Raw genomic sequence first — 14,978 nt, 5'->3', positions numbered from 1 at the left:
CTAACCGAGACCACCCTTCCGTAGGATGGACCCATTGGTCACATCCACCATGCTTCCCTCAAGGGTTGTTTTAGTTATCTAATACCTACCACATTATGTTTGACACATAAAAGCAGCTTCCTTAATTAACCCGTTAATCATAGGTTCCTTTACGTAACTTAGGGAAATGACACGAAAACAAGATAAAACAAGATCAAACACTTCCTTATCTTCAGATTAATGTTTGTCTCCTGCCCATACAGGAGAATTAAGTGTTTCTTTCTGCCTTTGCATAAAAATCCTTCCTTCTCCTAACAACAAAACCCAAAGGTTTATCTTACCAAGATTCTACCTTGTAACTAGTATCAAGGCCTTGAGATCCCATCTCAAGTCACATAGAACACTTGTGTAGGGCCCGGAGGCATTGGGATCTATGGCCAGAGCCCCCACTGGCACCCAAGGATCCTCTTACGCCAAGTAATTTCCACGGAGAGACCTCTCGTGACGGGTTCGGTCCATATTCCCAGTGTGGATTCATAACCCCCTTGGTTAGGGTTTGGCGGTTCGCGGGGGGTAGCTAGCGCCATCCTTCCTTAATTATCCCTTTAGAAAATCAACCACAGCTGAAGCAACCAGCTTAATAACAATTACTAGGGAAAACATCCCTTTTGTTTACATGGCAATCAGTCATCTCAAACCTGGCCATGACATCATCAACCACACCCCACTTAGGTTAACATCTAAAACCACATTAACAAATAGTTGAATACACAACCTCTTACTTTGAAGCATCGCAATCCCATTGCATGCACAACCAGAATTTAACTTGGATGTATCAAAACACTTTTACAACCTTTTCAAACAACCAAGCATAACTTGGGTCAACAATCCATCTTTAACAAGATCAACCTTCGTTAAAACCATTTCAACAGTTCCAAGCAACATGCTATAAATCAACTACCCTAAAGTTCGCTCTCCCCCTTGGGTTAGGGCTTTGCAAGGTTGATTTAACAAGTTCCTTCTAGGTCCTTTAAATGAACTAAGTAATTTCATATTGACCTTTATTAATCCTGGCTCCCTATTTAGGGTAGAAGATCAACCCAATTCCTAGAGTAGCTATCTAATATCATAGGTCACCAAGTGCTAACCCATATTGCTAGTACATCGCCAAGAGTACATTAACAAGAATCCAACTTGATTAGCCATAGGTCATCCAATCTTCATCTACCGGCTAGAGTTCGGACAGGGATCTCTAAACAGAATTTCTTTTAGAACTACTATTCTAACAATGTTTATCGTGCAATCCCATTGTGTGTGCAAGATAACATATATCGACATGTGCATGATCTAATTGTTACTTTAATGTACTCTATCATCCTTGCGCATGAAAACCTTATCATTTCATGTGAGTCTATACATGCAGATTCCATTCTACTTGTCCCCTTGACTCTCATGCAATCATCTCGTATTTGCAAGATTTCATGTGACAATATTTCATGTACTAGGCTAGTCAATATTTCATGCAACTCACGCACTTGAGTTTTCATAATCATGCACTTTAAGTATAGAAGGGAAACCATGAACAAAAAGCAACAAGAATAGCGGGAGGGTTAGAGGACACCATTTTTTAGGGGGGGTGGTCAATGACGTCCTTTGATGTCCCTTCAAGTTCTCTTCTTTCTCACCTTCTTCTTCTTCTCCTCTCTCTCCCTCTTCTTCTCCTTCTCTCTCTCCCTTCCTCTTCTTCTTCTTCTTCTACCCTTCTTCTCCTTCTCTTTCTCTCCTCTTCTTCTTCTTCTTCCTCTTCCTCTTCTTCTTCTCTCTTCTTCTTTTTCTCTTCTTCTCCTCTCTCTTCTTCTCTTCTTCTCCTTCTTTCTCTCTCTTCCTCTTCTCCTTCTTCTTCTACCCTTCTCTCTCCCTCTTCTTCCTCTCATTTCTCTCCCTTCTTCTCTTCTTCTCTCTCTCTCTTCTTCTCCTTCGCTCTCTCCCTCCTTCTTCCTCTCTTTCTCACTATTCAGGGGAGGTGGGGGGAGACATTACAAAAATACTATGATGGGTACTATTTCACATAAGGGAGTTGTGAAATAATAGGTTCATGAGGAAGAGGATGCTCACTTTATTCCTAATAGCCACTACTCTCATAGGCAACAAGAGCTACAACTAAAAGTGTTGTGAAGATAGGTGAGCAGGAGACACTATGTATTACTCTCTTCGATCATGGGTGTAAAATTAATGTAATGGCATGTAGTTAGTATGAGAATGGTGGATGGCCAATGGATATGGATCATGATTGGCACATGAAGCTACAAATAACTCATTAAGGAAGCTCTATGGTGCATGTTCGAGTGTTCTAGTGACTATTGGAGATGTCCAAGATGAATATCACTTCATTGTGCAAGATTCATACAGTTATCTAGTTATACAACGATCATGTATCACCTTAGTTTCCATCTTTACAATGCCACATATTCCATGGAATCTGAAAACCGATTCATGTACCTCTCACATACTTGCCTAAGTTGACGGACCTCTTAAATGAGAAAAATAGGATGAAGATTTTGGAGCCATCCTTAGCTCCATACTCTCATTTGGTTTACAATCCCAAAGAGGGATGGGGCATTGTGGTTTATACATGATACGTAACCAGTCAACAAGGTCATGATAAGGAATATAGGTATAGGCCGGTCTATTGTAGATGCGTTTGTAGAAGCCTTTGCCAGCAAGGCTATTTATTCCATAGGGGATTTATACTATGGTTATGATCAATTTCAGATTGCATTAGAGAGCTGAGATATCACTACTATGAAAACACCACTTGGCTTGGTGCAAATGTGTACCCTTCCATAGGGGGTGTCTGACTCGATTTCCCACATGATTAATGTGATGTAGAAGGTCTTAAGAGACTATATCCCATAGCTCATGATACCCTTTCCTGATGATATCCCTATTAAGCGATGTGAACTACAAGAAAAGAATGAGGAGTTGGATGAAAAGGGTTGTAGGATGTTTGTTGTTAACCACATAAGTGATTGTGAGAAGATTTTGACTTCGTTAGAGGAAGTGCATCTTACTCTATCGAGTGAAAAATTTGTCTTGGTGTTGAGGAGGTGCTAATTGTAGGGTATATGTGTGGGCCCTATGGTTGAAAGCCTTCACTAGTTAAGATTGATGGGATTAGCAGGATGCAAGAGAGAGGTATGCTCCAATGTATCAGGAGTCAAGAGCCTTTTGGGTGCATGTATCTTCTATTTGATATGGATCGGCCATTTTGTGCATGTGGCTAAGAGTCCTTATCAGTTATTAAGGAAGGGGAGAAAGTTTCGTTGGGGAAGGAAGGATACAAAGTCTATTCAAAAGCTAAAGTAGTTACTCAATTTTGCACCAACCTTGAAGAAGGAAAATTATTCAAATAGAAGGCCTATCATCCTAACTGTCAATATGAGCCTTATTAGATTCGAAGAAAAGGTGTTGAATGAAAGACAATGGAGGTATCCAAAAGTAAAGAGGGAGCTTCAAGGAGTGGTTACAACTCTTAAATTTATTAGAGAGTATTTTATGGGTGCCCATATAGTGGTGGAGACAAATTGTCTACCATTATTGGGTATGATAACCAATTGTTCTACTCCCAACATTGCCATCTTGCATTGGATAGCTTATAGTAAGTCACTCAGGCTAATTTACATCATATTGTAGGGAGAAAAAACCTAGTGGCTGATGTATTATCACAAAGACACTATGAAGATGAAGATTACATGATGGATGAGGATGAAATGAATGAGTTTATTTCTAAAAATGATGAATATATCAAGGGCTAACTTTACATCTACTATATATGCATGTATATATGTCTCAAATATAGGTGCCAGTATCATAAACGCTGAAGCAACAATAGCAAGTACATCACATATGCTATTTGGGAATAATGTTGTTACAAGGATTTCAACAAAGAAAAAAATATCATAGATGTTATGTTTCAACTATGGAGGTGTTTTTGGAAGAGCAATATGAAGGGAAATGGCTATGAATAGGCCAATATCTCAGCACTCTTTCCAAAAGGGAGGACTGGTCAAGAGATGATTTCAAGAGGATCAAGAGAGAGGCATATGGTTTCTTTTTGAAGGATGAATATTTATGAAAGCATGGTAAGAAGAAGAGGGAAGCTCCATTATGAGTCATATGAGATTGAACCACATAGGTGCATGTAATGCAAGAGTTCCATGAAAGCTTATAGGATGGTCATAGAGGTGTTTGGGGCACCTTTGAGAAAGAAAGATGTTGATGGCAAGGGATGTATGGAGACGTTGCTCACTTTCTAGAATCTTGTGCTACCTGTCAAATGTATTCATTCGTGAGGCATTGGGATGGGTTGCAACCAACTTATATGTTGTCTCTTCATTATAATGGGTAGTGGATTTGGTTACTATGCCTATAGGTTCATGGCAAATGTGGTACCTCATGCTTGCACATGAAGCCTTGATGAATCATGTAAAAGGGAGAGCATTGAGAAGAAAGACTACTCATGCAGTCTTTACATTTCTCTTGGAAGAGATTTTTTGTCGATATGGATGTGTTGGCAAAATTATAGTAGATAGGGGTGAATTGGATGCAAATGAAATATGAGAGTTATTCTCTCTCTTGGGGATAAAGTTGGCTCTTACTTCAGCCTATAATCCGAAAGGCAATGGAAAAAGTGAACGTGGACATCCACCTATCATTCAGGCCTTGGACAAATCATGTGGAGGGAAGATGAAAGAGTGGCCATAGCTACTCCCATATGATATATGGATTCATAGAAAAATTCATAGTGCTATTACTGGATATATGCCTATTGAATTGATGTATGGTCAAAAACCCATCATGCAAATAGAAGAGATAGTTGTTACACGGAGTGTGATACCTTGGGAAGAGGGGTTGAATAGAGAGGGGTTGCTCATTTTACACATAAGGCAATTGGAAAGAAGGCTTGAAGACATTAGGATAGCAGTGGAGAAGTTAAAGATAGCCAGGCTTCAGAATAATAAATGGTTCGATAAGAGACATAGACTCGAGCCAAGAGCCATACATGAACGTGACTAGGTGTTGATTTATGATAGTAGCTTGGAAAATCAGCAAAGTGCCAGTCCAAAAATGTCTAAGTGATGGTTTGGTCCATATGTGGTAAGGCAAGTATTTGACAGTGCTACCTATTCACTTGCTAAATTGGATGGGACATCATTGTGCATTCCTATAGCTGGTAAATGAATCAAGCTCTTTAAGTGAATGGATTCTATAGCATATGAAGTGCATGAGTTGGATATAAGTATTGACCTTGATAATATGGAAGAAGAAGAAGAGGATGACATAGATATGGATGAGGAAAACTTTGAATTTATTGAACACTAATACTTTGGCATATGCCAAAGGATACGTAGGTTCAGATACCTAAGCAAACAAAATGGCTATAAGAAACTGCAATGGACAAGCATGGTAGATTTGAAGATATTGAAAATTGTTTTAATTGGAAGAAAATTAATGGTGAATGATGCATCTAGAATGGGATTTGATACATGGAAAAGGCCCCTACAAAGCTTTCTTGGCATAAGGTTCATATGCAGAAGTTACAAGGTCGTCAGAAGAGCGAAGTTTGGCTAGGACTGCATGCTATAAAGAATAGTTGCATGTTGCACAAAAAATTCTAGGGGCTGATATCTTCAAAATTTTGTCCTAGTATCTTCAAAGAAGTTGTAGATTGTGAGTAGGTCTACACTTGTTTTTTAAAGCTTGGTGATCCAAGTTATAAGCAGTTTCCTGTAGGGTGGTCCTATAGGATAGTTTTTCCGTTAGGATCGAGTCCAATAGATATAGTCCAATGTATGTGACATACGCTTCATCAGACCTACATAAGTTTGGCATGTGAGTATTCAAAAAAGAGAAGAGGATTAGGATATGAAAAAAGAGAAATGCAAAAAAGGCATCTCCACTGGTGAGCCTAGTAAAAGATGAACAAATTGACACAGATGAGGAAGAGGAAGTGGCATACAACATTGAAGATGCAATTGAAGATGAGTTGAGATATGAACTTGGTGTTGAGATTTAGCAATCACACTCACTAACAGCCTCTTTGTACGGAGCTTCAGGGCCAAGGACATGCAGGCTTACCTATCCCATATGCACAGTGGTGCCTACTACAGTTTCCTACTTTCCTATAAAGCATTGTACTTGCTTCCTTTTCTTAATGCAATGATAGTACTCTTTTCTTATCAGTAAAGTGTCAGTGTCATTGTCCACATACACAAGATTGTGTTTATGAGTCCAAGTATCAATCTTGGAACCTAATTCACTTGTGTAACAAACAGTGTCTTTGTCTCCTCCATCATGAGTTTACTCTTCTCCTTTTATCCACCATAACTCACTGCCATGTCCTAGATCCCGCTCATTCCGACATGGTATCAGAGTAGAGCCGGGCATGGCCTAGCTCATTTCACTCCTCTCTCAGCTCCTCTTCACTCAGGTCAGCTCAAGTCCAGCTCAGTCCTAGCTAATGAGCTCATTTCTAAACTCTATCTCCACTTGACCTGTGGCAGCCATAGCCAAACCTGCACCCTGCCTCCTTGGAGCTTCTTGATCTCCCTCCACAGTCAATATTTCAACACACTTTCTTCTGGAAATATGTTCTTTGGCTTAGGGCGCTGCCTCCTATCACTTCAAACACCGACATTGGTCCACCGTCTATGCTCTAGCATTGGTCAAATTCGTGATCGCTACCATATCTGTGCCCCTGTCTGATTGTACATTCTGATCTCGCCATACATAGTGCCATTCTTCCTGTGACCATAGGGCAAAGGAAGCTTACTATCCAAGCTACCTAGCCACCAAGTTTCAGCCCCGATGATTGCGCCTATCTCCTGCTGCAGATGAAAACACAGACGTTGCCAGAAACCCTAACAGAAACTCCATAGCTACTTTGTGTCAAGCTTCTCTTCCACTTCATTTCTCACTCCTGCCACTTAAAGCAAGTCTAAGCCACTCTGATCAGAATCCTCCAGCAAGATTTCAATATCCAACAAGCAATCTTTGAAGATCTTGAAGACTTGGAAGGTTCGAAGCATTCAAGGACAAGCATTGTGAGATCCCACTACTTGTGTCCCTTAACACATTTGGTTGCTGATCAATCTCAGTCAAGTGAAGCCATTGTGAAACTCAAAAGATTTCGAAGATTCTTGAAGTCTTGAAAAGACCTCAAAATCAAGTTCAAGATTGAAGGACACACATTAAGAACCATCATCAAGTTCAACCATAGTATCTTTTGATACTACATAGTGTGTTTTCACACTGACATTGGTTGTGTCTTTTGACACATTAGATTTCAACTCTCTTGCTGGTTACTCTCAATCATTTGCCACTGATTTGCTGCTCATCTTGCAGACTCAACAAGGGAAAAGACTCTCCAAATGCTCGATTCAAAGGAGTCGGGTTTCATACCTAGCAAACTCGCATCAAGCTCATCCTGATGAAGAAGGGTCTCTGGGCCATCACAAATGGCAAAGAAAAGAAACCTCAAGATGCGGACCTTGTAGTTACTTGGCAGAAGAATGATGACAAGGCATAAGCCATCATTAAGCTGGAATTGGATGACAGCTACATCCATCATGTGGATGCCTGTGACACATCCCATGACACTTGGGACAAATTGAATACCTTATTTGGTGCTCAGTCAAAGTAAGCCTCATACATCCCTGGCATCCCATCTGAACTACATGGAAAGCCTGCTTACTCAACTTGCAGGGATAAAGCTAAAAATGGATGAAGATGTTTGTATTGGTGTCTTGTTAAAAAGTCTACCTCCTACCTATGATAATGTATCAACCACTCTAACCAATATGCCTGATCCTCAACTTGTTGATATTAAAGCCTCTCTGCTAGAGGAAGAAAAGAAACTTAAAAGCAAAGAAGAGCCTAACACTTCAAAGGATGAACAAATGTTATATGTAAACAACAGATACAAAGGTAAAAAGGAACCGCTCTTCTGTGACGTCTGCAAAAGGACCAGACACACTAAGAAGTTTTGTCATGCTAGGAAGAGGTCCCAAAAGGCCTATCTTGTAGCTATGAAAGAAGAAGAAGACCATGGACCAAAAGATGAAGATGAAGACCACCAGGATCGGAAGGACAAGACTCATCAGTCCTTCTACTCTCATTACTCTGATGGACTGTTTTAAAAGCCTTGTATTTCCTTGGCCTAATACTTCTTGTCATAAGCTTTGTAAACTTCTCATGTAACCTGGCACTACAGTCCCTGTATACTTTGTGAGGCCCCTGTTACAGCCTCTGGATGTCCATCATGTTTTGATGCCCACACTTAGCCTTTTCTGCGACAGCCTTTGGTGTCTACCATGTTTGTGCTGTGCCCACACTTTGCAGGTGGTTCTCATTACAGCCTCTACACACTTTGTGCCTTTCTAGTTGTAATTGAGGAGGGGTGTTGAGATTCAGCAATCACACTCATTAACAGCCTCTTTGTACGGAGCTTTAGGGCCAAGGACATGCAGGCTTACCTATCCCATATGCACAGTGGTGCCTACTACAGTTTCCTACTTTCCTATAAAGCATTGTACTTGCTTCCTTTTCTTAATGCAATGTAGTACTCTTTTCTTATCAGTAAAGTGTCAGTGTCATTGTCCACATACACAAGATTGTGTTTATGAGTCCAAGTATCAATCTTGGAACCTAATTCACTTGTATAACAAACAGTGTCTTTGTCTCCTCCATCATGAGTTTACTCTTCTCCTTTCATCCACCATAACTCACTGCCATGTCCTAGATCCTGCTCATTCCGACACTTGGGATGCCAGGTGGATTTACAAGTATTGAAATGTTACAGAAGCTATCATTTCCACTAGGGATGGATTCTAAGGGATACATGTAGGATGGGATGTCTACGCTCTTGGTGTCTTATGATTTGGGTGGAAGTAGTTGGACTTGCAAGATAAAGATGGCAAGTGTTTGGGTTTTCTGATCCCAATGGGCTACTTGTGTGGCACCTTCCTCGAAGGACATGTAGGTTCAGAGGTGGTAGATGTTAGGGATTTTTGACATAGAGTGTGAAAGCGGGATATGCTTTATCTACAGAATACATGACATCAAGAAGACCATTCAGTGCATATTTAGGGGCACCAACAGGACTAATTGGGCAACTATTGTCCAACATAGCCACAAAGGTGAAGGTGATGGAATGCTAACTAGGAGAGGACATAAGGGAAATGTGAGGGGAAGAGCCACAGAAAGTAAGTGGATTGAATGCCTATGCATTGGAGAGAAGAGAGGAGAGTATTGGGACTATTTTTTAACGGGGGAAAATAGGGCTGAAGGCAACAATAGATATTCTTACTCTCTCTTTCAGCGAGGTAGGTCTAAAATAAGGAATTTTAGGGCATCAAGAATTCTTCAATACTCTTTGCTTCTCTTACAGAGGTTTCTACTTGCTTTCAAGCTTGATTTCTTGCCATCTACGACCATTAGAGAAACCACTATTGATCATTGTGGAGGAGAGTTTCATGTGAGTAAGCTCATCTTGTGGGCCGATGTGGACTATGAAAGATGGTCATAAACAGGGTAGATCGTTGTAATAGAGGATTTGGACGCTTCACTAGGGTCCGTCTAAAGGTCTAAAAATCTGGATAGACTCTTGTAAACATAGTCTAGATCATTTCAACCAAGTTTTTCTTAGATTTGGGGGTGCATATGCCTCATTATTCACTACTATAACAAAACTATAATTATAGGGTTGAAGTGTTTCTAAAGGCCCGTGGAGGGTATAATTTAGAGGGATTTATGCATTCCAATTCATGTGTCTTGTCTATGATGGTGCCACCTATCATGTTCCATCAACAAATTGATGTATGCATGAGATTTTGAGGTATTACCTACAACTTTTGGATTACGTTCAACAGACATTATTCATGTATTAGTGTGTGTATTGAGCCATTATAGTTTCAGTTTGTATTGGGCTACCATCCCAAGTATGTGCATGTGCCTTTATCTTGGGCATATCGATCAAATCTTTTAGATGTAGTGCAGATTGATTGCTTAGCTAAGATGTATGAAATGAAGTCACTTGGTTTCACCTCTATATGTCTCCATTAGATCTTTCAATTTCTAAATTATCTTTCTTTTATCTTGTTCCATCTCTCGATCCCCCTACATCCTTCTGTCTCTTATCCTTGTAGCAGTAGACCTTCAACCCTACACACTCCAACAATGATCAATCATATGATGCATGCCCTATAGCAGGAACTACCTAGTGTTAGAGTGTCTTGGACCCAATCTACATATGTATGAATTATAGCCATCTTGGTCATGCCCCTACAAAACTTCTTGTCCTTATGCCACATAGGCTTGGGAGTCTTTTGGTTGGTTCGGGATCCCCGAACCAAACCAATAAGAGATTTTCACAGTGTGCGCTCTAAAGGGAAATTGTCTTAAATGATTATAGAGATTTGAGTGGAATGAACAGTTGATGGACAAGGACAAACGCCTATAGAAAAAGAACCAGGTGACCCCAAAATGATGCCCAAATTCCTAAGAAGTTGCCTATGGATTTTGTTGTTGGTAGGACAAAATCTGCAAGCTGCCAATGGACATTGGATATTGAACTTTGAGAGACTAGAGTGGCTCTTCTTAAGGAGGATGATGTGAGGTGTGACTTTGAGAGAGTGGCGCAGCTTCTCAAGGATGATGTGAGGCGTGACATTGAACTTTGAGAGACTAGAGTGGCGCAGCTTCTCAAGGATGATGTGGGGCGTGACATCATACCCTACAAACACCGATCCATCCATAATACATATGTCATTCTAATTTCTCATGTCGCGTTCATTTTTTTTCTCACGCTGTTTCTTTTTGTCTGAAAACCGGATGTTCTAAAGTCCACCAATCTCTCTCTAGACTCTCTCTCCCCCCCCCCGCCCCGGATCTCTCTGTCTCCGTGTTGTTGTATTTATATACAACAGTCGTCAGCTGTAATTTCCACATACAAAAAGAACTCAAGTGCAGAGGAGGATCTTCCACTTGGGTCTCTCTGTAAAAGCCTGCATCCGCTGCTTGCATTTGTGCCTCAGCTCTCTCTCTCTCTCGCTCGCTCTGTGTCTGAGCAGCCATTGTTATTGTCATCATGGCTCTTAATCTTCGCCCTTTGGGCTCCCAAGGCTTTAAGGTATGCTCTAATTCCTGTGTGTGTGTTCTGTTTGTGTACTGGGACTTTATCATGCGGGATACTGAACAGTGATCTCAGCCAAAAGAGAGGCCTGTATGTGCGCGTGACTGTTTTCCGCTTTGTTCCGATGCAGGTCCCTCGCTTGGGGTTTGGATGCATGGGCCTGTCTGCCGCCTATGGCAAGCCCGTGGACGAGGACGTCGGCATCGACGTTATCAAACATGTGATCGACAGTGGCGTTACGTTCCTTGACACCTCGGATATCTACGGCCCCTTCACAAATGAGCTCCTGGTTGGAAAGGTCCGTATATTTTTACTTTGTTAGCAAACATCATGACTTCATTGAAGGGCCCACCTATAATCTGATTGAATTGTTTATTCACTTGCAGTATATCACCATGTAGCCTCCACAAGTAATCAAATTGTTCATCCCGTGTCTCATTGAAGAGTTCATGATCTGATGATAGATTGGTTGATTATCCTTTAAGTCCGTAGATGCCTCATATTTCATTGAAGAGCTTATTACATTCAATTTGTTGTGACTCCCTCTTATCTCTAGGATGCATCACGCAGCTCTCACGCATGGTCATATTCTGTAATGGTACTAAAAGTCTGCTATAACGCAGGCTCTGAAACACTTCCCACGTGCAAAGATTCAGCTAGCTACAAAGTTTGGAAGTGTTGCAACAGATAGTGGTGGCATGATAGTGAAGGGTTCAGCGGACTATGTAAGAGAGGCATGCGAGCCCAGCCTTAAAAGGCTTGATGTTGACTACATTGATCGCATGATAGTGAAGGGTTCAGCGGACTATGTAAGAGAGGCATGCGAGGCCAGCCTTAAAAGGCTTGATGTTGACTACATTGATCTTTATTACCAGCATCGTGTCGACACAACAGTTCCGATTGAAGAGACGGTAAACTCAGTTTATCCAGTTTCTGTGTTTCCTGCAATAACTCTATGCATGTCAAGGTAGTACTGCAAATTTACAGCTTTACAAATTGTTTGTTTTTATCCTTTCCTTTATGTTTGTTGGAAAGGCCAATAAGGTCCACGTTTGATTTTGCTCATAAGATCAAAGATGGATTCTTCTAATAGTGAAGAAATCGTTCTTTATTTATAAGATGGAGTGTGCATTGTTAGTGGTAGATTATCTCTTGATGCTGGTCTATGACTTTTGCGTGGCTTTGGAGATTCATGAATGCACTGAAACTCTGGTCCTCTTTATCATCATTAAACATAGGTTGGAGCATTAAAAAAGCTGGTAGAAGAAGGCAAAGTGAAATATATTGGATTGTCTGAGGCCAGTGCAGAGACTATTAGGCGAGCACATGCAGTTCATCCAATCACTGCGGTCCAGCTTGAATGGTCCCTATGGACAAGAGACGTGGAAGAAGAGATTGTTCCAACGTGCAGGTACTCTTTCAACTGTCAAAAGGGTGATGTGCATTTGTAACCTGTGAAACATGGGTTGGGACTTGGGAACTCTGAATGTTACCAGGTGACTGCAGTTTCACGTGTGTTGTAAGTGTTATAAGATCTCATTTTACTGCATGCGTATGACAGATATGTTTCAAAATTGTGCTTGTGGATGGTAAGTGCGTTGCATCTTGCATGGGAATAGGTACTACTTTTCTAGGATTATTTGTAAAGTTGAGTGTGTAACTTGTGCACTGCCTTCTGACAGAGAGTTGGGGATTGGAATAGTTGCATACAGTCCACTTGGTAATGGATTTTTCAGTGGTAAGGCAGTTCTTGAAAAGCTGGAGAGCACTGATGCTCGCATGGTAAGCACTTGATCATCTGAAGAGATCTCACACTAGCAGTGAACATCTCTGCGATATGCTTTCCAACTTTGTTGTTTGTAATCATGGTAAACATTTTGTTTGTTCTTCTATAGTTGCAAGATACTTGTTTGCGTCAGTAGCTGATCAAAATGTATCTTCTTGATATTTGTGCGAAGCTTTACCTGCCATCATCTCAACATCGTAAACGGTCTGTCAAGCTGTTCTATTATGGAGGGATGGTAGTGGGGTGAGTAGGATGATTGCAAGACATTTCCTGATTGCGTAACTATGTTGACTACATATGGTCAGGGACCAGTTAAATCGGAAGGAAGCTGTCAACTGATATGTTACATTGAGAACCCTTTTCAAGATTTAAAACAACATAAGTTGGAGTGTGTTGGAAGTTGTTGGGTATAATCACAAAGGACAGGGAATGGTTATCTGCTTTATTTGCAGGAACCGTACAGACCAGATGATACTTGTCTGTGGTCTCAGATGCCCAGGTAGTGGCATAATAGTCACAAAGGACAGGGACTGGTTTTCTGCTTTATTTGCAGGAACTGGATAGACCAGATGATAGTCTCAGATGCCCAGATGGTGGCATAATTGTGGAGTCTAGCTGGTTTTGCTAGTAAAGCCAGTACTTATGTTCAGATGAAGGCACTGTTGTTCCATAAAGCTATGAACGGAGCTTTCTTGACACGTGTATAATGCAGTTACTAGCCATGAACACCCAAACCCCCTTTCTCCCATTTAGAAGGTCTATAAGAATTAGTGGGGAGTTACTTCTGAACAGTCATGTACTGTTGACTGTAATCTCAGTTTGAGGTTCTCCGACTTCCAGTTTAGAATGGTTGCCTTGTCAATATATAGCCAGTTGTCCATGTAGTAGCTTCTCTATGAAAGTGAATCGAGGGAGAGTTGCCCACCTTGCTTCTCTCTTAGAGTGACAACTGACCCAAAACTTGATTGTCCTGTATTACATTTGTCTTGTCATCCTAGGATTTGTTCTTGTGTGGGACATGTATGGTCGCTGTTCATGTATGTGAAGAGGGTGGACTGTATCAATAAAAAAGCGTCAGGATAACAATTTTCTTGAACATCTAATTTAAATCAGATCCTATTACCTCGGTTCCAAGGCGAGAATCTGGAGAAGAACAAGATATTCTATGAGCGTGTGTCCAACTTAGCAAAGAAGCATGGCTGCACGCCTGCGCAGTTGGCCTTGGCCTGGGTTTTACATCAGGGGGATGATGTGGTGCCTATTCCAGGTGATGGTTCTTCTCACTTTATTCTAACATTCTTAGTGACATGGTGTGACAGTGCATTCTAACGGTGTTTTGCGGCAGGTACAACCAAGAAAGCAAACTTTGACGAGAATATGGGCGCCCTCAAAGTTCATCTGACAAAGGAGGATTTGGATGAAGTAACGGCAGCAGTGCCGCCACATGAAGTTGCTGGGGACAGACTTGGTGGGGTGCACGCCAAAAGAACATTCCAATATGCAGACACTCCCCCCCTGAAAGTGTGATGTGAGCTTTTAAGCAATCTGGCTAGTCCTACTTCCTGTCATCTAGCTGTAGCATTTCCCGACATAGCGAATAACCAAATACATGTGACTTAATACATGTGATTAGAGCATGGAACATGTGAACCTTGTGTACTAATATCAGCAGCTAGGATCGTTTGCTAAAGAGCAAGAATGTCCAATGTTGTGGACTAAGCAAGAAAAAGAGTATTAAGTATAAAGCATAATTGTTTTTCGAACCCGTGTTGGCCAATCAAGCAAACTAGTACATACAAATGTTTGAACCCCATACATTGCTGGCCTTTATGTTGTGTGTGTGTGTGTGACATAATGCCTAGTCATGCAAAACATATGCAGCATAGAGGCTAGTAGCGGGAGGAATTCAAAAAGTGAAGTGAGGCAAGCATTTAAGCAACAAGAACTTACAACTTTGACACATAAAATAAAGTGATGCAAAAATAGAAACCTCAATGTTGGGAAAATAAAAGAGCAAAGTGA

At 41.0% G+C, this 14,978-nt stretch overlaps 1 protein-coding gene across 1 annotated transcript; it reads left to right on the top strand.

The window, feature by feature from the left end:
* Positions 1-10,899: 10,899 nt before the first annotated feature.
* LOC148029025 (putative aldo-keto reductase 1) lies at positions 10,900-14,721 on the top strand. The gene is made up of 7 exons (XM_087687797.1): positions 10,900-11,167; positions 11,301-11,468; positions 11,794-12,081; positions 12,409-12,581; positions 12,853-12,952; positions 14,070-14,223; positions 14,302-14,721. Exons 1-7 carry the CDS (start codon positions 11,126-11,128, stop codon positions 14,481-14,483), a joined length of 1,107 nt encoding a protein of 368 aa, XP_087543923.1. The 5' UTR covers positions 10,900-11,125; the 3' UTR covers positions 14,484-14,721.
* Positions 14,722-14,978: the final 257 nt, after the last annotated feature.

This window comes from Lygodium microphyllum, chromosome 11 (assembly GCF_053477565.2).
Source record: "Lygodium microphyllum isolate KBCC chromosome 11, Lygodium_microphyllum_v1.1.10, whole genome shotgun sequence".
In the NCBI taxonomy this organism is placed as follows: domain Eukaryota; kingdom Viridiplantae; phylum Streptophyta; class Polypodiopsida; order Schizaeales; family Lygodiaceae; genus Lygodium; species Lygodium microphyllum.
Note: the sequence above shows the minus strand (reverse complement) of the source record. Positions and strands in the feature narration are given on the sequence as shown.